The 24860-nt window shown below is 35.8% G+C and overlaps 1 protein-coding gene across 6 annotated transcripts in view; it reads left to right on the top strand.

Moving 5' to 3' along the window:
* Positions 1-24617, top strand: part of LOC110826492 (castor zinc finger transcription factor) — a 270044-nt gene extending 245427 nt beyond the window's left edge. For 3 of the 6 annotated variants that reach the window (XM_022057194.2, XM_022057196.2, XM_087351135.1), the window contains 15 exons: positions 284-569; positions 1051-1213; positions 2648-2836; positions 3360-3374; positions 4357-4560; positions 5656-5903; positions 7584-7804; positions 8378-8518; positions 9831-10085; positions 11184-11395; positions 14160-14295; positions 14682-14945; positions 16710-17010; positions 18648-18871; positions 19528-24617. In XM_022057194.2, the coding sequence (XP_021912886.1) occupies positions 284-569; positions 1051-1213; positions 2648-2836; positions 3360-3374; positions 4357-4560; positions 5656-5903; positions 7584-7804; positions 8378-8518; positions 9831-10085; positions 11184-11395; positions 14160-14295; positions 14682-14945; positions 16710-17010; positions 18648-18871; positions 19528-19799 (3131 nt within the window). In that variant the 3' untranslated portion in view covers positions 19800-24617. The remainder of the gene's footprint in view (positions 1-283; positions 570-1050; positions 1214-2647; positions 2837-3359; positions 3375-4356; positions 4561-5655; positions 5904-7583; positions 7805-8377; positions 8519-9830; positions 10086-11183; positions 11396-14159; positions 14296-14681; positions 14946-16709; positions 17011-18647; positions 18872-19527) is intronic. The other 3 variants (XM_022057197.2, XM_087351137.1, XM_087351138.1) reach the window with 3 other exon arrangements.
* Positions 24618-24860: the final 243 nt, after the last annotated feature.

The following is a 24860-nucleotide window of genomic DNA, read 5'->3' on the forward strand; positions in this document are numbered from 1 at the left end:
AGTATCATACACCGTTATCTAGTACAGAGCTTAGAAAAGTTGTTTAGCTATTTAAAAATTTTAAAAATATAAATCATCAATATATGATTATCTGTTAAGATATTTTATGGTACAAATGAAGAACTGGTACATGTCATAGAAAGAAAGAATATTTCACATAGTGAAGAACTATCTTAGAAAACAGCATGGTTCTGAATAGGACAAGTGTACAATACTTGTTATAAAATAAATAATATACAAATGTTGAGGCATTTCCTGATGTGGTTCTATGTATGTTTGGCAGGTATTGAGGGTCCTGCTGGTGGTAATGGTGGCCCACACCCTTCTCCACAATATGCAGTGCATCCACTTTCACATGAGCAGTCTATGTCAGCCATGGACCTTAGTAGCGAGTTGTCATCAGTTTCGGCAACGGCAAACTCGGTCCCTCCCTGGGCCAGTGAAGATTTCTGGCAAAAGTACTTGGCAAGGTCTGATGCAACTGACAAGTGTGCTGGGGGTGGACAGTGTGAGATGCTGTTTAAAGAACATTACCACTGCTTGGCTGAAGGCTGTGAAATGATTTTCAGGTATGTGTATTTTAGCGCATTTTACTGTTGTAGATGCGTGCAATTGTTATACTTAAAGAACAGCTTACTAATGATTGAACTTATCAACTAAACAAGGAACATATTATGTACAGTGGTGATTATAAAACTTGGAGCCAAGAAATTCAACAGCTAAAAGCTGTACTTAAGAGTTGTACGGTGTTCCGCATACCTCTTTGGGCTTGATTTTAATTTATTGTGTATGCAAATGTAATCCTTCATAGCCTATTGCATTACAGACACAAAGTTACAAATTATTTTTGTAATTTTTATTTAAATATTTGTCACAGTGAACAATCTCAATATTTTATGTCATGTGCTAATTTTCTAAGTGATTAACAATTTTTTTTAAACTTGAGCTTTTTTGAGTTATATGAACACGAGAAATGAGTTGAAAAGTTGATGGATATTGGTACAGGTATCGTATTTGTGTTACAGTGATATTCATTCTTATTTGTTTCAGGTCCATGGATGGAGTTAGAGAACATGCCCGCAATCATGAGCAACAGGAACAAGTGAGTGAAATCTTCTACATCACAGCAGAGGCAATACAAGAAGGACCTAACTGCCAGTGTGAGGAGGATTGTCCATATCAGGGCAAAGAAAAGCACTATCATTGCACATGGGTGAGCTTCTTAACTAACTGTATGGAGGTGGATTCCTTCCTGAAACTTTATTTCAATGTTTGCAAGAGCCTGCCACCGAAAACTGTTCTGAACCAGATTATTTCAGTGAATGCCCTCACACCCTATTTCTTTAAAATCCATTACCTTACCTTCTACATATAGATCTTCCAATGGTTTCTTTCCTTTAGTCTTTCCACTATGCACTTCTCATCTCTCTTATGCATGCCACATGCTTGTCCAATCTCATTCTCCTTGATTTGATCATCTGAATAATGTTTGGTGAACAGTATAAATTATGAAGATCCTCATTATGCATGTTTCCCAACTTCCTGCCATTTCTTTCCCTTGTAGTTAGAAATATTCTCATCGTCGTTTTGTTCTCAAACACCTTCAAAGTTTCACATCCATACAAAATGATGGGTAAAATTTCCTGCTAATTTTATTCCTGCCATCCCCTCAGCAACCGATGTTCTCTTCAACTGGAATGATATTTCATATTTTCATATGCAGTTATAGTATTTCTGTACATTTTAATCTATACATTTTATGTTAAACAGGAAGACAGAAAATTTCCAACTGAATGGTAGCAAGCATTCACTGAATTATGTCAGCTCTTAGACTTCTTCTTGTATGCAGTTTGGTCTGTTCCTATCATTTGCAGTTGTTTGAAATCTGCCATATCATCAGTGGCTGTATTAGCTGTAGTTTTATTGATTTTTACTCTGTCTTACTTTTAAACTGACTTTCATACAGTTATCTAATAGAGCTTCTGTGTTTCTGAGGTTCTTGATTATACACTAAACTGAATATGGACTACAGGTTATGTAGACAGGTCCCGACATTTCACCAATGAGGTACAGGTTCAGGTCCAAGGACTCTGTGTGAGTTGTGTGGAAGACAAAATGGATTTGTCAAGTTCTAATCATAATTTCACCAATTTCATACCGTAGTCATCTTTTATCATCACTCAAGTGTCCATACATTTTACTAGACAGCTTTCAAAACTGCAGAAGTTTTTAAGTTCAGCCATCAAAATAATAACTTATACAGCTTTTTGATGAAATGTGTATTCCATATTTAGCCTAAAATTGGTTAATGGTAGATAAGTTTCTATGTGCAGATAGAATACAAAGGGTTCAACACAGAAAATCAACTTCCCAATGTCTTTCTTCACTCAAACCTCTTAAACCTAAAGTTTACCTCAAAGCAGGCTAATGATGATGCTAACCTTTTTCTGATCATAATCATTCTTATCTTTATCCAAAAATTGTGATATGTCACAAGCTTGTAATGTTACAGCTGTAAATTTCATAACATAACTATGGTCAGGATATAATTTATGGGAAATGGAGATTACTTTTATATAATTGGGCACCCCTTGCAGGCCATGGACTGTAGAGCTCCTTGTAATCTCTTTCACTTTATTATTTCTAGGACAACTGTCGAGAAGTGATTCTTCCCTCTGACAAACCATTCAGGCGATTGGATCACTACAAAATGCATGAGTATTCACGTAAATTAAGCCTAACCAAGGACCCACTTACTATGACTCACCTTGCTACCTCAATTGATGGCATGTTCCGGAGAAAGAGAGGTCGTCCACCCAAGAACAGAGTCATTGAGGTGAGTAATATTAATTTACAGTGACATTTGTTATATTTTAAATTGGCTGTGTAGTCGGTACAAAAATCTCTGACTCCGACCTCGACTCCTTCATAAAAGCTCAATATGTGTTAATGAGGGTAATCCTACTCAAATGGTAAATGACACCATAAGAGATTTCATCACCACCACGTGAATCATCAGCCTACTATTTAGAGTTATAACGTATATTTAAATATATGTCTAATGGTTATTGCAGGAATCGGTTGATTTGTGGACGGTTTGTATTCTTAAGGTACCAGAGCCAAAGTTACAAAGCATTTTTTCCCCACACCATGTGGCTCAACGTTACTCACACGGTATAGAAATTGTTCTTAAGATTTTATATCGAGGTCAGAGTTGGTACATTTTTACCAACTCCGACTCCACCAAAAATTGCTTCCGACTCCACAGCCCTGAAAGGTGGTTTGACAATTTTGTATGTTTAGTACTAATTACTTGAATGTTATTGGAAGTAAAATTTTTTTTCCCCATTCTCTTTCAGGTGTGGAATGATTATGTAAGTTACTTGGATGTCAGATTATTTTAAATCTAACCTCAGTGGTGGAGGATTGGTTATTAATGTTATTATTAATTGTTGCATGAACTGCTTTTATTAATACTCTTCATTAACATCCATACCACATACATTTTCTTGCAAAATACAAATTTGATTTTCTTAACAGCTCAGGTAAAAAGGAAATTACATTGATTCTCTATGTAACTCCCTACACCCATATGTGTCTGTTAAATTTTATTGTATGGAATACAAATTAAATTTAATTTCACCAAACAAATTGTGAGTGCCCTCTGCACTTTCTTTCAGTGGTGTAACAGCTGAACCTGTTTTATGTTTTATTTAAATTCGTATTTTGGAAATTTGATTTGTCATGAGCACTTTTAGCATTGTCTTTCAGAAGCATGACGGTAAGAAAGCACTTACACGCATTGTGTAATGGCTAACAGTCTCTGCAAATAATCAGCAATTGTGACAAACATTTACATATTGAAAGCTTATCATACAGTGAAATTAATATTGTAATTTCTTCATAATTGGAGTGTTGTATTCCACTCCATAAATTTCTGTGAAAAATAACACAAAACCATAGCAGGAGCAAAAGAAAGAATTGGCAAAATTGTTCACTACACACAATTGTCTGATTCCACCAGTTTCTTTACATTCTTCATACTTCATGTTTTGAAATTCATGTGCAGTACTTGAAGAATCTTATTAAAATGCAATATTATAACACATCTATGATAGAAATTAAATGATAACTGTTGAACATTACTTGCTTTAATTATATTTTATAAACTCTAATTGTACAGTAGATATATTTAATGCATGCTGTTTAAGTGGATTATGAAAGGCTTTACAGAAGCCTCATATATTACTCGTTTTCACTTGTGCTTCTTAATAATTACAGTACAAAGCTCTAGATATTACAGTTATGGTTTTTGGGAGCAGGTACTTGATTCTCTTTCCATCATGTCTTGTCCAGTTTCCCATGGCTCCTGGTTCGGCATTGGATTCTCCTCAAGCCATCTTTACAAGCTTCAAGCTTCCCAAGCCCTCTGTCATGTCATCTGGTGGAGGATTTACAGGTCCTGGGCTGATACAAACTCAGCATACAGAACAGGGTCAAGGGAGCAATCCAGGAACTTCACCTCCAAGTCCAGAAGACAGCTCCAAAAGCTCCACCCCTGTAAGCATGGGTTGATAGATAACTACCATGTTTACCTGAATATATCTCATTATAACTGTGTACTGACAAATTGCATTCATTTAAATTAAATTTCATTGTAATGACTGGTGTAAAAGTAAATTAATAACTGAAAATTTATTATTGTTTTTACAAAGATCGTTGCTTTTCTGTTAAATAAGTGAGAGGTTGTGGGATTACAGTGGCATCAGCAAGTGTAAGAACAGTCTTGCCCACCCTTCATGTGTCCCAGACCTTGCACCAAGCAACTTTCACTTTATCAGAACACTGAAGAAACACTTGAAAGGAAAACACTTTATTCTGGCTAGGTGAATGCAACTTCATTTCTTCTCTGCAAAAATAGATGGGTTGTGTATTGGTCGGCACGTGTCTCAGTCACTCTGGCAGTTCCATGGATAAATAGAGGGTTTGTTCTTTGTTACTTGTTCTGTTGGTTGAGTATGTACAAGTAATAAACATTAGTGTAACATGCACTCTGAATTTATTTATTGTACAACCCTCATATTAGAAGTGCTGTGAACATTTATTTTCATGAGGTATTTTGCTTTTTCATTTTGAATGTAAGATGATCCCTCTTTTACTAGATGCTACATTACAAAAACTTCTCTTATTATATTCAGGTAAATATGGTAGAGGTAGTTACTAGTAAGGTTTATAATATGCTGTTATGATCACATAAGTTTGTTGTTGTTGGTTTTGTATCTTTGCTATATCATGGGTCAATGGAACATTATAGCTAAGCAGGTTAGCTTTATATTAACACGTTGACTTCATACCTTGGCAATACATCATTTATCCTGAAATTTGTTTTGGTTTTTCTCAATGCTTTCATGCAAATGTACATTTCCTATAGTCTTCATAGTAATCATCCCAGTGCATAAGCAAATTTCAAACAGTAGCTTTAAATGAGCTACAACCACTTCCTCTACATGTAGAAGTCTGTATGCTTGTAACATATGTTTATATATTTGTAATGATTCATTTTGGAATAGACTTTGTGACTGCTGTGTATTTCAGAATAAAGGAAATTGTTGATGTAAAGGGACATCTTATAATTTTGTCTCGTTCGCTGTACAGCATCGGCTTGATCTCCTACAAGAAGGGTTCTACTCATTTCCTGAAGGGACACCATGTCCAGATGCACTGTGCCCATACAACACCAGGTGTCAGCACTTCCACTGTAGTCAGCCACGCTGTTTCTATGTCACTGACCGTGAGGATATACTCATCATGCACTCCAAAGATTTCCATGACAACATTGACATAATGGACGGGTTCCTTTTCTTTGACCGGACTGTTGATTGTCGTCTCCCATCCTGCCATAGGTGAGTAATATCACATCTTTCAATGTGACTTCTCTTTCTTAGAGTATGTGATGATAACTTATCAAGATGTAGTGTAATGTAAGAGGAAGTGTTCTGTTTTACAATACCCACTTGGGTTATAAATTATTTTCACCCATTAATTAGACATGTTTCTTAATATCAGTAGGGTCTTGAGGCTGAAACAGGTTATTATTGGCCTGATTTCATGACCAGAAGAAGTTGAATTTTTGTGTAATTAACAAAGTCAAATCTCTGGTAGGAGAGCCTGAATATTCAATAACACTAATGCCTTGAGCTAGTCTGAGCCACTTCTCATCTCTTCCTTAATGATTTACAGAAACAAAAGGTTGGTGAGAGAAATCACACAGCAAGTTTGCAGATAGAAGATTAAATACACAATGTAGTTGAACGTTACTGATAGTGTCTTCTTTGCATCTAATTCAGTACATTGTAATAACTGGTTGCTGCCATGCTTATCATTGCAAAATGCAGTGATGTATTAAGCATTTCAGTTAAATGAACTATAACAGAGGTTCCCAAACTTTTATACCTTGCGGCCCCCTTAGTACATTCCATAAATTTCATTGACATAAAATTTAGCTATGAGTATACAGCACTGTAAGACAACTAAACTGCCTCAACCAAGCAAAGGATGTTAAAAATGTTTCTCCATATTTCTTTAAGAAAACGTTTTTTATACAAACAACATGCCCACGCTTTGGGAACCTTTGGTCTATAACATGATGATTCAGGGGGTTAAACCAAGTGGCGGCCCGTCCATAAGAGCTGCAGCAGCCCCTATAATTTTCCAAAAATTGAAAAAAATAATTTTTTGTATTTATATAATTTGTAACACTTTATTTCCTTTATATCATTATTTTAATATTTCCCCTTACATTGTCATTATTTACTAATTGTCTGAACTGAGGCGGGCGAGGAGTGCGAAGCAGAATGGGGCTATCATCTGGCTGCAAGGATTTCAGCGTGGCTAGCTGGTCAAAAGTAGAGAGCGCGGCAGGCGGTGGAGTGAGGGGCAGTTCAGTGTTATAGCCTGTGTGTCTATGCTGCAAGGTTCACAGATCCATCTGCTTGTCACAAGTAGATAGCGTGGTGCAAGGTGGGGTGAGGGGCAGTTCACTGGTACAGCGCGTATCAGCTGCAGTCCCTGCAGCCGGCTTATAGTAAACGCGCTTGCTCAGTACCACATGTTTTAGACTGGTTTCTGTATCACAAACTGTTTTGTGGTTATTGTTAACGAGTGTTCAGCAATTCTGTGTGCTGACTTTTTGTTCTGATAATGATCATGGGCAAAGGAAGTGTATTATAGTTACAGCAAATTACTTTTTCTAAATTGTCTTTGACTGAAAAAAGTGATGTAAAAAATCATGGCTGCCCTCTTCCGGTCTTACAAATAGTTTAAACATTGTCGAACACGTATGGGTTTTCTCTTGATGTAAATTTACTTTTCATTTATTTATATTGTTATGTGTTGAAAAACTATTCTGAGTTTTCCCCCTTGTGCAGCACTGTCACTGCTCAGACTCACGACCCGCCACTGGTTAAACCATTGGGTAACAATGTCAAAATTCAGTTCTGGGAATATGCATGTTTGTTTTCTTTATAAACTGATCCTTGAAATGTATGTTTTTTTAATGTCTAATGATGATGTAATGTATGCAGTAACAGAGTAAATCGGCACTTCCACTGTGTACGACCAGGCTGTGGATATTCATTTGTGCGTTATTCTACCATGGCCATCCATGAGCAGAAACATCGTAATGGTGGAAATGGTGGTGGTATGGAGGAGGCTAATGAAGCTGCTCCAGAAACATCCAGTTCTCATCATCGAGGTTGTGAGTCACCAATACTAACAGGCAGCCAGAGTATGAAGAAAGAACCAGGTAAGAAAATCTGTAACTGATTTACTTTATATGGATATTAGTGATGTCAAACATTCAAATTTTTGATCTTGAATAAATCCAAACTTTCAAATTTTTTTATGCATTTGTACCTATGAGAGTATCCCAAATTATCATTTGAGTTTATTTCTGACTTTCTAATAAAGATCTTACGTCTATCTTAGAGGCAAAGTGTACATACTGTGAAGTATCCCACTGAGCCATATGGTTGTTGTCTGAAACATATTAACATTCTGCGGATATTAAGTGAAATATTAAAAATTAATTTTCATCCTGATTGGCCGATATAATCCAGAAGCAATGTTTTTGGATTTTATGAAGTCTTCTTATGATTATTATTATTCAGTGTTCTGTCTGACGACAGGTCCATTGCTCTGCCCAAAAAGAGCTCTCCAGTTTTCCCTATTCTCAGTTTCCTTCTTATGATATCTGATCGAAATGTATAAACACACATTACTGTTAGTACTAAACTTCAACATTCCTATTGACATATGGCTAGGTGTCAGATATTATAAGATGTATGCATTTAAATCCTGTGGTGCCACTTTTTTCTAGCAGTCTCTCCAGTCCACATCAAGTCAGAGGGATCTGGTGCTGAAGGTTCATCTTTGTCACCCACTGCTGGCTCCCCAGTTCTTATAAGGACACCCCAGATGTCTGCTCCATCACCAGAATCATCAACAAACAAAACCACAGGTAAGGTGATTAACATGGCAGAGGGATCATTGATTAATAAGATAAACAGCTTGTGCTTTAAATACTGCATATGTAAACAGTGTCAAGACTCTAACATTATGATAATATTTTGTAATATGTGCGAAATGTACAGCATTCGGGTGCCTAATAAGACACACTGTACATTCATAAGCTTGCAGGATACATGTAAAGTTCTTCATGAATATGAAAACAACTGACTGAAGCAACTTCGCAGACTCTATAACATACCACAGAACCTGCAACAAATAATAAGTGTTGCATGTTACACAGGTTCTTTGTGCAGAACTCATGGTACTTATTGTTGTCAGAATGAGCAGGTTATCACTTAAAATGTTCTAGTAATAAAATTTAAAGGAAGCCTTCTGATTTCACAATTAAATATGTTCTTATACAATGCAATCCAGTGCATAAGAAGATGAACTATATTTTTAGAAGTACTAGTTATATTTGTGTTGTCACACAAATTCAAATGATATTAAAGTTATCTGTCGTTGAAGGTCTGTAAAGTAGTAAATTAAGATGTCTTATAATTACTCACTACTTGTTACAGTGTACTGGGGTTTTATGTATTGATTCTGTAGCTGTAATCTTAGGGCTTGTTTCTGTCTGTCTGATCTTCATTCAGTGTGGAATTTCCTTGTACAAAGTTGTACTGAAGTTTGTAGTTTGAGTCTCGTTAAATCTACCATTACTGTACTGGTCAGTACTATTTCCATGCCTATTTTGATGCTCACTTTCGCAGGCAAGTCATGACTGTCGCTGCACATGCCATGTATGGCTGTCTACTGAAATGTAATCATCAACAATTTTCCGCTGAAAGATCCATAGTTTGTGTGCTCTATGAAATATACAGTATGAAATTTGATTCCAAATCTAATACATTTTCTCTATTTTATAGATGTATTTTATGAATTTAGAGGTTTAGTGCTAAATTTGTTTTTCTACCCTGCAATTTTAACAGTAATGCAGCCTGCATATAATTTTGACTTTTTGGAGTATGTACATAGCTGATCCTGGCAGCTGGACATGAGATAATGCAAATACTGAAGTTGCAGACCAATTAATTGCATACTTCTAATAGTAGTCTAAATGAAGTTCCTGTTTAATTAATTATGGAGTTGTAAAATAAGTGCCTTTGTAGTGAAAACCTCTTCCTTTGTGTTTCATTGTCGTCATCTATAGATTTCCTTTGTACCCATTGGTTGCAGGAACTCATACTTTAAAACACAGCATCATGACATAGCACATTGTGTGTGTCTGTGTGACCATGGTTTTGGTTTTCTGTCTTTAGTGGTGAAGGCTTCGGGAACTTTTTACCCGCTGTCTGCGTTTTCGTGTGGTGGTGCTGGTACGGGTTTGAATCCTGGTTCCTCCTCTTGCTCATCCTCTTCCACATTGCTGGGGAAGGTGGGTGGTATATCCAGATCATCCAGGGGGACTTCCCCTTCCCCTCCATCCCCTCCTCAACCTCGTTGTGGTGCCATCATCACCGTGCCAAACAACGAAACGTCATCAGAACGCAGGAACAGACAGCATTCTGGAACAGGTGCGTGAGGATCATGTTCCATTTTATCCTACTCTAATGGCATCCTGTCCAGCTTGTCTCCAGTGTTGTTTGTCTCATTCCTGACCCATACCCCCAGCCAGTACTACTACATTAACATTGTGTCACATTAACTGCTGCATGATTTCTGTTGCCATTGTTTTGATAGCTGTTGCACCTGTCATGGTTGTATATTAAGCTATGTTCTCTCCTGATGGAGAAACATTGTCGGCCGTTCTCTGTATTTATGAGCTGATATTTTATTTTAGTTAGAGGGAAACATCAGACAGTTGTGTGTTGTGGATACATAGGGGATACTTGAGTAATCAACATTTTGGACTGAAGGCATACAAACTCTACTCTATGAGAATCAATCATGTTTCTGGTTTAAAGTCATTGCCTTCTGAACCTTCTATTTGGGTGTAATTTGTTTTTATTATAACATTTGTGCAATGAATGTGAATTCAATGTATAAAATTCAATCAGGGATGTTTTGATTCTCCACTAGTTTTATGTAGATTTACATGTAAACGCCTAATTTCTTAATCTCGATACCTATACACCTGGTTGTGTTCCTTTTATAAAACTCTGAATGGACTGAGTGAATTTTGGAACTACTCTTTTCAATATTATATGAGGAAAAGTACATAATTCTGAAGCATGTTGCCTACCCTTCAGCTTTTTATGTATTGTCATAAATATATCGGTACTTTATTTCATTCCCGTGCTTTCGTCTGATATGAGAATTTGTATCATTTGTAATGGATTTGTGGTTGAAGGAAGTGATGAAACATAATGGCATTTCCTTTTTTATGCTGTAAAACCCTGTGTTCTGTTTTTTGTTCTTTTCACAGTTGTGGTTTATTTGTATGGGTTTCTGCCAGTAATAAAATGGATTCTGCTGACAAAAATATTTTGGAAATTCTGAACTAGACTATGTTCCCTTCTGTCTTGACTATTAACCCAGCATCTTTCATTATCTCTGTAACATTCACAGTAAAAGTAAGAGATGTGAGACTACACAACCTGTGTTAGTGAGTACAGGTTTCTTAGGTCTGGGATAGGAGATTGGTTTAGCAATAAAATTCTTATCACTATCAGATGTGAAGAGTGAACCTACTGGGTCTGAAGGAGGGTCTCAGCAGTCATTGTCTCGTCTCCTGCGACAGCAGTCTCAGCAACATGACATGGTTTCAAGGCCAGACTGGATGCCACTTGAACGCCATATCCGTTACGGCCCTGATCAGGCCTGCAGCCGCCCATTCTGCAAGCTAAAGAGGAAGGAACATTATCATTGCAGTACTTGTTACCAGGTATGTTACAGATCTGTAACACACATTACTTGAGGGAAGAGGTCATCATGCTTAGTCTCTCATAAGTCTGGGTACCCAGTAGTGTGTATATGACTTGCATTGGGATTTATTTTTGCCTATAATGTATGCCTAAAATGTGTGATAATATGACTTGCTTGATTATACCTGAACTATACATTAAGTTTGTGGTTACAACACTTGTTAAATGGACTCATAGTCTCCAGCTTTTAGTAAGGTAAGTTAGAAGAACTGTGTGTATTTACATACACAATTTGTCAACAGGAAAAAAAAATATATATAAATTGCACACAGATGAGGACTGTGAGGACTGACTTTTAAATTAGCACCTGCCACCTGAATGTCAGGATGTGGTGATAAGGACTGTTTCCTGCTTATATCACTGTTCTTCCTTTCCCTTTAATTGATATTATTATTATTTATTTGACTGCAAATGGGTTTTTACCCGGTGGCAGTGGTCCTACAATAAGACACAACAAAACATAAGACAACAAAAACAATAAGAAACAACAGAACAATGAGACAGAACAAAACAATAAGACACAATAAAACATAAGACAACAAAAACAATAAGAAACAACAGAACAATGAGACAGAACAAAACAATAAGACACAAAAAAACATAAGACAACAAAAACAATAAGAAACAACAGAACAATGAGACAGAACAAAACAATAAGACACAAAAAACATAAGACAACAAAAACAATAAGAAACAACAGAACAATGAGACAGAACAAAACAATAAGACAAAAAACATAAGACAACAAAAACAATAAGAAACAACAGAACAATGAGACACAACAAAACAGTAAGACAAAAAGACATAAGACACAACAAAAACAATAAGACACAACAAAACAATGAGACACAAAAACATAAGGCACAACAAGAACAATAAGACACAACAAAGCAATGAGACACAACAAAACAGTAAGACAAAAAGACATGACACAACAAAAACAATGAGACACAAAAAACATAAGGCACAACAAGAACAATAAGACACAACAAAACAACACACCACACTCAAAATAAAACAACTCATAATATTACAAAACCATATAACCTAAAGTACATAACTTAAAAATTAATACCAAGTAGACATAAGACAGTAACAGTAATGAATCACACGTTTCATCAGGACCTTCTCTTCACTTCACTACACTTATGAAGCCTTCCCATCCTCACCCCAATTTACCCCCCTTCACTGCACCCACCCATGTATTCCCTTTACTTCACCTCATTTATCGCTTTCCTAACCTTCTTCCTAAATGTACTTGGTTTACAGGAGAGAGTCCCTAAAACCTCAGCAGGTAGCTGGTTCCAGAGTTGGATGGTCCTATTTACAAAGGAATATTTTCCGATATCTGTTCTTTGTTTTCTGCTCCTAACTTTCCGAATATGATCGACCCTGCTCAGGTAGTATGGCCTTTGCAATCTGTCACCTATAGCTTTCCATGCTCGATCTCCCGTGTACGCCTTGAAGAGAGCACATATTCGTGCTATTTTTCTACGCTGTGCCAGGGTTTCCCAGTTCGAATCACTCCTGTGATATGCAAATTTACATGCTTTATTTTGCACCCGTTCTAACGCATTTATCTGCCCCTCCCTGTAAGGATCCCAGCACGCCGCCCCATATTCCAGAATCGGACGCACTAGTGATGTGTACGCTAGACTTTTAGTGTTACTATTCCCCTTTTTGAGAACACGCATTGTAAAATGAAGTGCCTTCCAGGCTTTCTTCACCGTATAATTTACTTGATCAGCCCAGCTTAAATCGCTGCTTAAGAGTATTCCCAAGTATTTACAACTGCTCACTTCCGTAATTATATGGTCCCGTAACGAATAGTTTAGTGGTTCCTTCACCCGACTTCTCGTGAAACTAACTGCCTTACTTTTACTTGGGTTAATTTTCATAACATTTTCAGCCGCCCATTCCCCCAGACTGTTTAGATCCATCTGCATCTTTTCTATATCTTTACTATTTATAATTTTCCTATATATTATACAGTCATCTGCAAAAAGTCTAATAGTCGATTCAATGTTCCTCCAAATATCATTTACGTACGCGAGGAATAGAAGTGGACCCAATACACTCCCTTGCGGTACACCTGACGTTACTCTGACTTCCTCTGATAATTGCCCTCCTACTCTAACTCTCTGCGTTCGGCCTAAAAGGAATTCTCTTATCCATACGACTATCCTCGAGTCCACGCCCGATGCCGCGATTTTCATAAGCAGCCGATCGTGAGGAACTAAATCGAAGGCCTTCGAAAAATCGATTATAATCGCGTCTAACCTTCCTCCGTTATCCAGTGTGTCTGCAATGTCCTGACAAACCGTGATTACTTGACTTTCACATGAATATCCCGGCCTGAACCCATGTTGACCCTCGAATAACCAATTCTTTTCCTCCCAGTTTTTCCTCAGGTACGATGCTATAACATGTTCCATTTGTTTGCAGACCACCGATGTTAAACTGACCGGTCTGTAATTTGTGACCAATGATCGATCACCTTTGTAAATAGGAACCACTATGGCTTTTTTCCAGTCCCTTGGTATAGTGGTATTATTAATTGTTACGTCCAATAATCGCGCCAGGTATGGAATCATGGCTTCCCCACCCAATTTTAGAATTTCCCCAGAAATGCTGTCAGGCCCTACTGATTTGCTTTTTCCCATCCCTGCTAGCCTTTTTCTAATGATTTTAGTATATGTCCTGTATGTTCTATTTTTGGTGCAGGCTTTCTCAGAGTTGGACCGTCTGCGGCCCCACATTGCTAAACATAGCAGTGGTGCCCTTAGTCCCTCAGTTGTTAAGAAGGAACCAGAAGACAATAACAATGACGAAAGTAATGATTCCACAAATAATGGTCCAGGTTAGTAAAATATTTTATTTTATTTAATTTTAGTGCTCAAATTTCAAGACTAATACCTTAATGATTTATAACTGTAACATCATAGTACAAATAGTGCAAGGTAAGCATCCTTACAAGACTGTGTTGCAAGTTGAACTGTTCAACCATTTATACAAAGTCCTGTAATATTGTTTATTTTTAATAAAGTTATTCTGTGTTTTCAGCATAAGAAATTCATGCAGTAGACATATGAGTTTTAAATCGAATACAGATTTATTATATACTTTTCCAGATGCTTTCACTCAGAATAAATGGAGTACTGCATAGCTGACTGATGTATTGCAGTAACAATGAAAGTGTTGAGAGGAAAGTATTAATGTTTCATTATGCTTTTAAATTTGTTTCAGGAGGTATACATCCCTATGAACAACAAAATCTAAGCTCTGAGATGCCACAAGGCCCTGGAAGTGGGTTGCCTCCACCTGGAGTAGGACTGCACCCTTCAGTTTTCCCACCACACTCCTCTCCATCTTCATCTGCAGCTGCAGCTGCCAGTTTCAATGCTGCAATGGCAGCTGCAGCAGCTGCTGGACAGCAGTTTGCTCTCATAACGTCACAAGGCATCCCATTCATCCAGCCAGGCATCCCTGCAATTTACTCTTCACCAGCTGGTAAATATATATATTCTTTGCACATTATTTTAGAAAAAGACTTGTGAAACACAGAACAAGCTCAAAAACTCTACTCATGGGAAAAGGATTTCTGTGAGATATTGTTTTTAATACTGAAATTTTATAAAAGCCCATATTTGACTCTTTGGATCACCACTTCATTTGAAGCCTCAATATCATGTTGTGTGTTCATGTGGATGTATATATGTTTTCTTAAGATCTGTTATAATGTCTACCCAAATTTGAACAGTGGAGTTTTTATATATGTACAAAGTTGATGGGAATTAACCTTCTTTGTGTTGAACAGTAATACAATTTATTACAGCATTATCTTTGCAAATCACAATGAAAGTGCAATATTTATGTTTCTTTATTAAGTAAATTAAGTGTGAAAATATGTTTGTTGTGACTGAAGCCAGATTCCTGCCAAGCATACCAACACAAAATCAACTGCCTGATTCCAGACTGCTTGCGAAATGCAGACACTGCCAGACTCCATCATAGGTGCCACTATAGTTTGCAATTTTTTCTACCAGAGTTGCCACTACCAGAATTCAATTTAATTCCCCCCCCCCCACACACACACACACACACAACATACAAATGGTGCATTCATACAGTCAAGTGTGATGGACATTGTTATTTTAGGAGCAGGCAGATGTATATCTGTCAAAATAATTAGAGTCAGTTAAAGTAAATGGAAATGATACAATGTAATACTTATACAGTGTGTCCCAGGAGGAAAGGTCAGTATTCTGGGAGGTCATAGTCTCGGCCATTCTAAGCAAAAAAGTGTATATGTACATGTGTCCTATTCCGAACGGTTTCCAAGATAGAGCTATTTCACTGTACAGTTGCAAAATTGTAGATAAGAAAGAGATATTACTGTATCTAATACCGGTATTTATTGTTCAAGTGACAAAGTTGGTACAGTTTACCTAGTGTAATACATTTTTGAAAATTCCACCATCAACATCAATGCACTTTGCAACTCATGTGAGGACATGGCACTTTGCTCATCTGAGTGCATCCTGACGTTCTTAACGCAGGCGATAACATCCAATAGGGAAGGACAATATTGGGCGCCAAATCCAAACTACTGTACAGTGAAATTGCTCTATCTCGGAAACCGTTCAGAATAGGACACGTTTACATATACACATTTTTGCTTAGAATGACTGATACTATGACCTCCCAGAATATTGACCTCTCCTCCTGGGACACCCTGTGTAATATATGTATCATATATAAAATGTTATTAAAATTAATGAAAATATTCATAAGATGAAAGTTTTTTTAGGCACTAAAGAAAAGTGGACCCTCAAATGATCGAGCATAAACCAAAATCAAATAGTTCTACAGAATTTAATGTAGGTTCACCATATCAAGTTTAATCAGAATTAGCCAGGTACTTGAACCCTGCAACATATGAATTGACATCCGGGGGGCAAAGCTAATAGGTGATTTTTTTAAAATTATTTCCTGAAAACAACAAATAAATAGAGATCTTGGAATGTATTTTAGCTTTCATGATTGAATGCCAAAATTGGTTTATTAACAAACTCTTCCCTGAAGTTAATCAAATATTAACGTTAGAAGAATATTATTAAGAGTTATGTTTATGCAAATCATCCACTGACAAGAGGATTATGTCTACAAATCCAGAGTATATGTTTGAATTTCAGACGATATTCTTTCTCATTGCAAGAAGGAACTGAAGTTTATGATGATTATGTGGGTGTAACTGACATTTATTGCACACAGGGTTGATGTTTGCTGCTGCTCCTGGGCTTCATCCAGCTCATGCTCACCCAGTAGCCCTCCAGAGCAATGGTTTACTTGACCATCATGCTCTACTGAATGCTGCAGCAGCCAGCACAGAACAAGCTGGTCAGACACCAAGCCCTGAACAGCATCTTGCTGGTCTGAACAAGCGAGTCATGTCACCTCATCCATCCCATCATCCTCACTTGGACATGAGCCCTGAAGCCAAAAAGGCTCGAGTGCAGAACAGTATGAGGATACTCAAAGATGAGCCAGTGCCAGAAGGTTACATTCGCTTCAGGTAAAGTTAATTTTATTGTAAGATTTGAAGTTCTCGCCATGGTGAGTATGAAGATGGCTGTCTTCTGGGTTGTAGTGCTATGTAGTCTGGTAGAACTTTAGTGATATTTCAGAGGTATTTACTGTTTCCATTCCTCTGTTGATGGAGGCAGCAAGTATGTCTGAAATGTCAGTAAACTCCTATGAAATTACATAGCACTACAACCCAGAAGACAGTCATCTAATTTTATTGTGATCTATTGCCCTGGTAAAGCAGACACTGAAGAGAAAAGCCTATTTCAGTTTTCTCATACCTGATACTGTCTTTCCTTATTAAGTTCTTTAGATTTAACTTCCATAGCTTGTAGTGTGCTTTTATTTTCATTACTTCATAACTCATCTGCATTGGTTATATGTGAGATTTGAATTGAAATTAAGAATATATTAAATGAAATGGAAACCAATAGACTTATGGTTTGAATATAATCACAGAATTAAATCCTACAAATAGTCCAAGATAGCTAAGAATTTGATATATAAAGAGAATAAGGAACTGATGAATCAGGATAAAAAGGCTGACAAAAAGATGGATGGATATTTGTTGAAGAAAAGAAACATTTCTGGAAGTTATGATAATGAAATCAATGAGAAAGAAGTTATAACTGCTATACAGTAGGGCACCGCATATACGGCAGGTTAAGGACCAGACCCCCGCCGAAAAGCGGATCTTTGCCTTTTTTCAATTGCAAATGCATATCAAAGCCTAATAAGATGTTTACACTATCATATAGTAAGTGCACAATAGCGCTAGGCCTAAAAAAACAATATGAAAGTAAAATGAATATCAGTAGTAGCTGTAAACAGACTGAATCAGCGACGAGAAAATGGCGCCGGACGCACTTCTCTGACTCAGCTGTTGAACGCATGGGGCATATGCACGCAATTGAAAAGCGCCGTATTAGCGGATCGCTGAAAAGCGGGGCCCTACTGTATAACAAACATTCAAAAAGGGACTCGCATAACAAAGAAAATCCTAGACTCTGGTGGATTACAGTTAATTGATATAAGTTTCTATTTATTTGTACTTTATAGGATTTGAGAATTTCGCGGCGAGTACAATCAATAAAATCTTCTCGAGCAATCAGCCGCATTAGCTGGTTACCGTAGTAAACCGACGTTTCGGGAACAAACTCTGTCCCCATCTTCAGGGTTCTGATGTGACATCATTTAATAACATTATTAACAGTGCAGACTGTGTAGCACAGAATAATTAATTGGAAAGGATATGGAAGGAAGTTGTTGTGAGTTAATTTCAAGTAGTACACTATCAGTTGCCTGAAGGGACTGAGGAAAATTATGAAAAATAGAGTAGCTGGTTTCCAAACCAAAATTTGAACATGGAACCTTCTCAACATGAAGCAGCAATGCAAAGTGCCCAATCATGACATTCAGTGCATCTGTGAAGGCCACAGCTTTGAAAATTGAGAGGAGGAAATGGTGGATAGAATACTCTAAGAGTGAAAACATCAGGTGTCATTCACTGTGTATAGCTATACAAAATGTGGTGAAACAAAATATCTTCCCATGAAGTCCTAAGAGCTCCAGTTGTGAATGTTATGTTTACTTTTTAATAATTCTCCAACTGTATTGGTTGTGTAGGTTTAATGAAGACTGCAAATACCCTCACTGTGGTTACCGGGAACACCAGACACACTTCCACTGCATGCGGTCTGACTGTGGCTATAGCTTCTGTGACAAGACACGCTTTGTCCAGCATACTGCACGCCATGAGAGGCTTGATACACTCATGGGTGGAGATTTTCAACAGTTTCGGTCCAATGTGTCATGTGGTCGGCCAGAGTGTGTATATACTTCCACACTAGGTAAACATCAACTTGTGATTATGGTCCTTACAATAGAATTTCAGTTCCTAAAACCTATACCAGTTAGAAATAAATGAGGCAATGTAAGGATAATTTTCCAGTGACCTCACCATATTACAGAAGTTTGTTTACAATGATGGGTATCATAAGTGACATAAGGAATTGTTATTGTGCTTAATTACACTCAAAAATAAATAATTTAGGAAATGTGTGCACAGTATAACAGTTCTGGCACGTTCACCAGAATTAAACTTTTGTAAATGAGCAGGGAATTCTGTGGCTGAGGAATCCATACTTGGAATTCCCCAGGTGGGGATCCCCACACAGTTACTTCCACACGCAGAAACACTTTGTATGTCTTAGTGTTACTTGAATATTATTTGCTGTTGTGATGTCCAAAAATGGATTGAGAAATATAATTGTTTCTGCATTTTTTATTTATATAAATTCCTGAATGGCCAAATCCCTGTGTATAGTTGAGTGCTTATTGGTGTAGGTGTTTATCCACAATGTATTCAGAGGTCGGTGTTGTTTGATGGAATTTCCTGCAGATCACATCTCTGGCAGGCTTTGCTGGTCAGATATCCTACTAATGGCAAGTACGTATTAATATGGTTGAAAAATAAGTATTTTTTCTCTTCTTTTTTACTCTGTAGGAGCCATGCAGAATAAAGCATCACATTTCCACTGTTTAAAGTGTGAATTTGTGTGCACCGACACTAACAAAGTGGTTGCTCATCGACGCCAACATCAGAAACTAGATTCCATCATGGCTGCTGGATTTGAGAAGTTTGCATCAACTCAGCCATGCAACATGGAGTCGTGTGCTCATTCTGGTAAGCAGACACATTATCACTGTTTGAGCTGTCAGTACGCAGTACTTGGACTCTCCCAGATGTCTGCACATAAGTACCGTCATATGGAGTGAAGTGTACCAAGTCATGCATTATCTCAGGTAAAACAGAAATTGTGTCTAGTATCAGTATACTGGAAATAATGAAGTCAGGTCTTCTTAAATTGCTCTTGGTATTGTATACTACTTTGCCTGTGTACAAATATTTGCAGTGGTCTTGAATGGAACTGAAACAACTCCTTTTTAATCTTTATTAATACACAATTATGAAAAGTAACATTACGTTAGTAATGTTTGTTTTAAGTTTCCAGTTTCCTATAAATTTCATTGTCGTGTTGATGCATCAAGCATGTTCTTCTGTTCAGAGTGAATGTGTGTTCACTGAAATACTTGAGCACCAAAGAATATAAATTTTTTTTAAGGGTCATCAAAAGTAAGAGAACTGTATATGTCACCCACTTCCAGGATCCGGATATGAACAAAAATTTGTGATAGTAAAAGTTTTTTTTCGTTGTGTATGAGGACACAGACACAACAGTGTGTTGGGTAATGAATGACAAACAAAATCTTTGGTAAAGTTTTAATATAAAGAACTGTGATGTAATCACATAAAAACAGATGATATTATTTCATTGTACATTGTACAGTCTGTGACATTCAGATTTCGATAACACACTATACACAGATGTGTATGTTTATATGCATTACCACAGACTTGAGATAAAACTGGAAATATATCTTACATAATCAGTGTAAATAGAAGCAGTAAAAACTCAGTGGTGATCTTAGTGCATTTAAATTCAGATTATCTAATACCTGACAAAGAGACTGGCATTATGTACAGATGATTGAAGAGGACCCGAATAATATTAATAATAATAATAATAATTCAAGTGGAAGGTAGAATTCGACGTTGATTGTATTGAAGTAAGTAAAGATTACTATGTATTGCTCTGTTGATGCATATTTCTCATGTATGCTTCTGTGTACAAGCTTCTGTCAAACCTCATCAGGGAACTGCTGATATTGTGTAAAGCTGCCACTTAGTATGTCACAAACTGAATTCACTGCACATGTGTGATCTGGATCCGCTTACATATCATTGTACAAAATTCCATACACAAAATGGTGTTTCTTTATCATTACAATTTCTGTATTTCAGTTATTAAGAAAAATGATAATCACCTCTAGGTCAAAACTGTCGGCAGCCAGTTCTGAAAGACTCGAAAGAAAAATTATTTAACAGAATATTTGACCTTTCTATTGAAAGTTAGGTGTGTTTGTCAATTGAGATTTGTAATGTGCAGTGTTAGAGCTCAATAAATTTTGATGCTATATAAATTTTCCAAATGAAGGCACATTTGTGTAAAGTGTTATTTGAGACATGGAAAATCAAAGGATTTTGTCGCTGTTTGAAAAAATAATTTTTGGAGTGCAAACATGTTTTTAAAGAACATTAATTTGAAATGTATAATGTGCAGTGTTTTAGGATAAAAAGATTTTCATGTTGTTTACTATATAGACCTGTATATAGGTCTGATGTTTTAAGTCTTTTAATGTGAACAATTCGTGAAACCTGTACACACTATGGTTCAGTTTCATTTGAAATGCTATAGACTGTATGGCACATGCCACTTTTCAGTGAACTTATATAATGGATATTGTTGATTCCATTAACATAATTTAAAACATACTACAGATGTTTTCAGAAAATGAAAAATACCAAGTTTTGTTCTGTATTATAGGGGTATGACCTACAGTATATGCAAAGCAGAAAAGTTATATATTTTTAATCTTAAAAATGCAGGAAAAGATTGAAAATTATTAATTATAAAATAAATATAACATCATCTTATTTGGCTAGATGAAATAACTGAGCTCTGTTCAGAAGTAATCACATGAAGAAGAGTAAATTGTAACATGAGCAGCTAAAGTAGAAGTTGTTCACTTCTATGCACTCAGAAAGAAGAACTTGAGCAACACCTCTGCTTTTTATCCAGAAAGACTGGACAGAGGATGAATGAACCAGATGCGAAGTTTATAGAATTACACAGTCAGTAAGTAATCCAAAAGGTTGAAACAATCTGGGTTACAATATTAAATAGTGTGATATTATATTTACAAAACCTTAAATGAGGAGAACGATCTGAACGAGCTACATTGCTCGATAAATATTTAATATAGTTGATAAAACAATGAGTAGGGATCAAAAACAGAAGTAATCTGTTTTCAAAGACATAAGAGCAAGTTCTCTTTAATTCTTGTAGTATTACTAGTAAATATTACAGAAAATAATGATATATGCCTTATAATTAGGATTAGTTGAAGTATTTTGTGTTTACATATACACATAATAAGAATAATAATATTAATTGTGCCTTTAGGAAGAACAATTCAGTATGTTTGTGACACCAGGAGACCATATCTAGTTGGATAGACTTTTTGAGTAGATAGCTGTTGTGCCTTAAAGTATGGAATATTGCTCTTTCTTTCCTTCTTCTTCTTCTGCTTCTTCCAGTGTAGTGCTTCTGTTGATGAATGGAACGTTCAGAGCTCACACAGGTGATGTAGATTTAAATGAAATGGCATTGAGATGTATGCAATACTGTACTTCTCCACTTTGAATGTTAGTCATATTTTAATTTTTCTCTCATAAATGATGAAGCATGATTTTTTAACTGGATGCCACAGTGAAAGTGTTAGTTAACAGTGGATATGAGAACAAGCAAACTGCACGAGTTCAAAATTTTGTTGTTGAATAAATTTACAGTGTGACTGAAAGTTTTCAAAAATGCTGGCCAACCTTCGAAAAAATAAATAGAGCAGTATGAATTTTGTAGCATTTACAATTCCTAAGAGTAAATTTTATAGTACAAAATGTTTTATAGCATATTTAATTCTAAATTTTCATAGTAGTTGTCTCTTCCAACACAAAATGTTGTTATTCAAAAGAGAAAAAATTGTTGATTCACAAATTTTAGTGCCTTAAAATTTTTTATCACAAGATGAATACCAGTATAATTTTCTAGTTATATTTCTAGGAAAAGGAAACTTAAGACTTTTTTAACATTTATTTATTTATACTTTGGCCACCTTTGTATGATATTTCAAGAGATAGCATTCATTTCTAATATTTTGGCAGCCAGCATTATTAACAGTTCTAGCCAGTGCTTTTTTAACTCATGATTTAACGCATTAGATCTATCCCTAATCATATTAATTTCATATTGTAAGAATGTGTATTCTGTATGTTCATGATCAGAATACACTTTCTTATGGAATGTGAAAGAGAAAATATGGTATCCATGTGTTGGTGGTCCTAAACTTTTCAAATGTAGATGCATTCCAAGTCGTATATTTTGTGTAATTGATTTTAAATATACAGAAATAAGGTTGCCTAGTATTCATAAATGATTTTGAAAATGAAGTGTGCAAGCATTTTCGAAATGTGCCATATTATAAAATGCAACACAAATGTGCAGAATAAACCAATATATACTGTATACAAAAACAAGAATAAACCTAGTCTGCACTTAATAATCATATTATACATATACAAGTATGTAATCACCACTGATGGAAGATGAGGAGACAAAATGACGTTACTATTATTGTAAAGAAAACTGAAAAATCATGTCACTTTGTACAAAAATATCATTGTTTCCTTTTTTGAACCCTAAAAGGGATGGGAGAATAGTTTTGTCCCTATTATTACACTTTTATTTTCCCATACTATTTTATTATAATTTGAAAAACATATGTTTGCTTACAAAGCAAAGGAATATTTTTTAAATTGTAAAAACCACTTTATTTTTAATTATTTTTATTTAATCACACATGTGGTGCAAGCTGAATGGAAAGTAACTGGAAACTAGTGTTTAAGACACTTTTTAAACCGAGACTGATGGGTCTGTATGGAATCAGGTTGGTCAAAAATATGTTACCTCCTATTCAGAAACACTCTCACTCTGCATTTTTGGTGTTATGATGCTGATAAGCCTTGTGAGATTTTAATTTTCAACTTCCAGACAACATTGCTATGTCTGCCTCTTAAAATTACAGCTGAATTAAAATACAAACTCATCTTGTATTATATATCACAAAGCTTAACATATAGAAAAGCTTGAATAATAGTTTCACATAGCTGTGATTTCTTTAAAGTAAAATTACAAAAGTTTTATTTATACCTACCAACATAGAATGGGTGGACACTTTTTGTGTAATTCATCTTAAGTTATGAAAAATTACCAAATACAGTAGAAGATTTACAACATTTAAGTTGTCTTACTTGAAAGACAAAAATGTAAATCTATAAATATTACTTTCTCAAAGATAGTGGTTAAGTTAATAGAATGTGAATTCTTGGTGGGAAGTAACATTGTGCTTATTCTGCCAATTAGAGAAAGTGAAGTTGCTTTGAAATACAGAATGAAGAGAGACTTGAATGTGCACCTGCGACATGAAACTTTTCCTTCTCAGTTGGATAACAAACTTTGCACTCTGTTGTTCTTACCTGCTACAGGTGTGACACACTGGAAGGAAAGTACTTGTTGTGGACTGTGTATAAATTACCCAGGTTACTGGACATATAATTTAATGAGAAATATATATATATATATATATAAAAGTTCCAATAAGGCACGTTATATTTTTTTTTTATTTAATAACTCAAGATTGCTCTTATAGAAACAACATTTAAAGAGTACTTGACTGACATATGTCATCATACAACCGGCTCTGTGGAAGAACCCAGAATCTTATTGCACTGAATTGTTACTGTCATTTATGTACCAGTTACTTCAAGAAACAAAAAAGGAGAAATTGATACATGATTATGAATTTAAAAATTGTGGCTACACATAGGTGGAACTTGAATAAATCTTTTGCAATGTACACCAGACATTTTATTCTTAAGAATATAATTACAAAATATACCATACCTCATGTGAACTAATTTTCTGACCTGAAGCTTTTTAATCATGAGGAAGTGCTATGATAGCTATTGTGAAATTAGCCACATTTGTGTAAGAAAAGCAACTCTGTGCTGTGGTCTTTTAAGTGATGTTACATTTAGAATAAAGTTGATTTATGATATATTAATTCCAGCAGAAAATATAACAGTAACATTATAACCAT

The sequence above is a fragment of the Zootermopsis nevadensis genome, unplaced genomic scaffold, assembly GCF_977971745.1.
Source record: "Zootermopsis nevadensis isolate Lab colony 2312 unplaced genomic scaffold, Znev_1.0 Znev_ptg000018l, whole genome shotgun sequence".
NCBI classification, from domain to species: Eukaryota; Metazoa; Arthropoda; class Insecta; order Blattodea; family Termopsidae; genus Zootermopsis; species Zootermopsis nevadensis.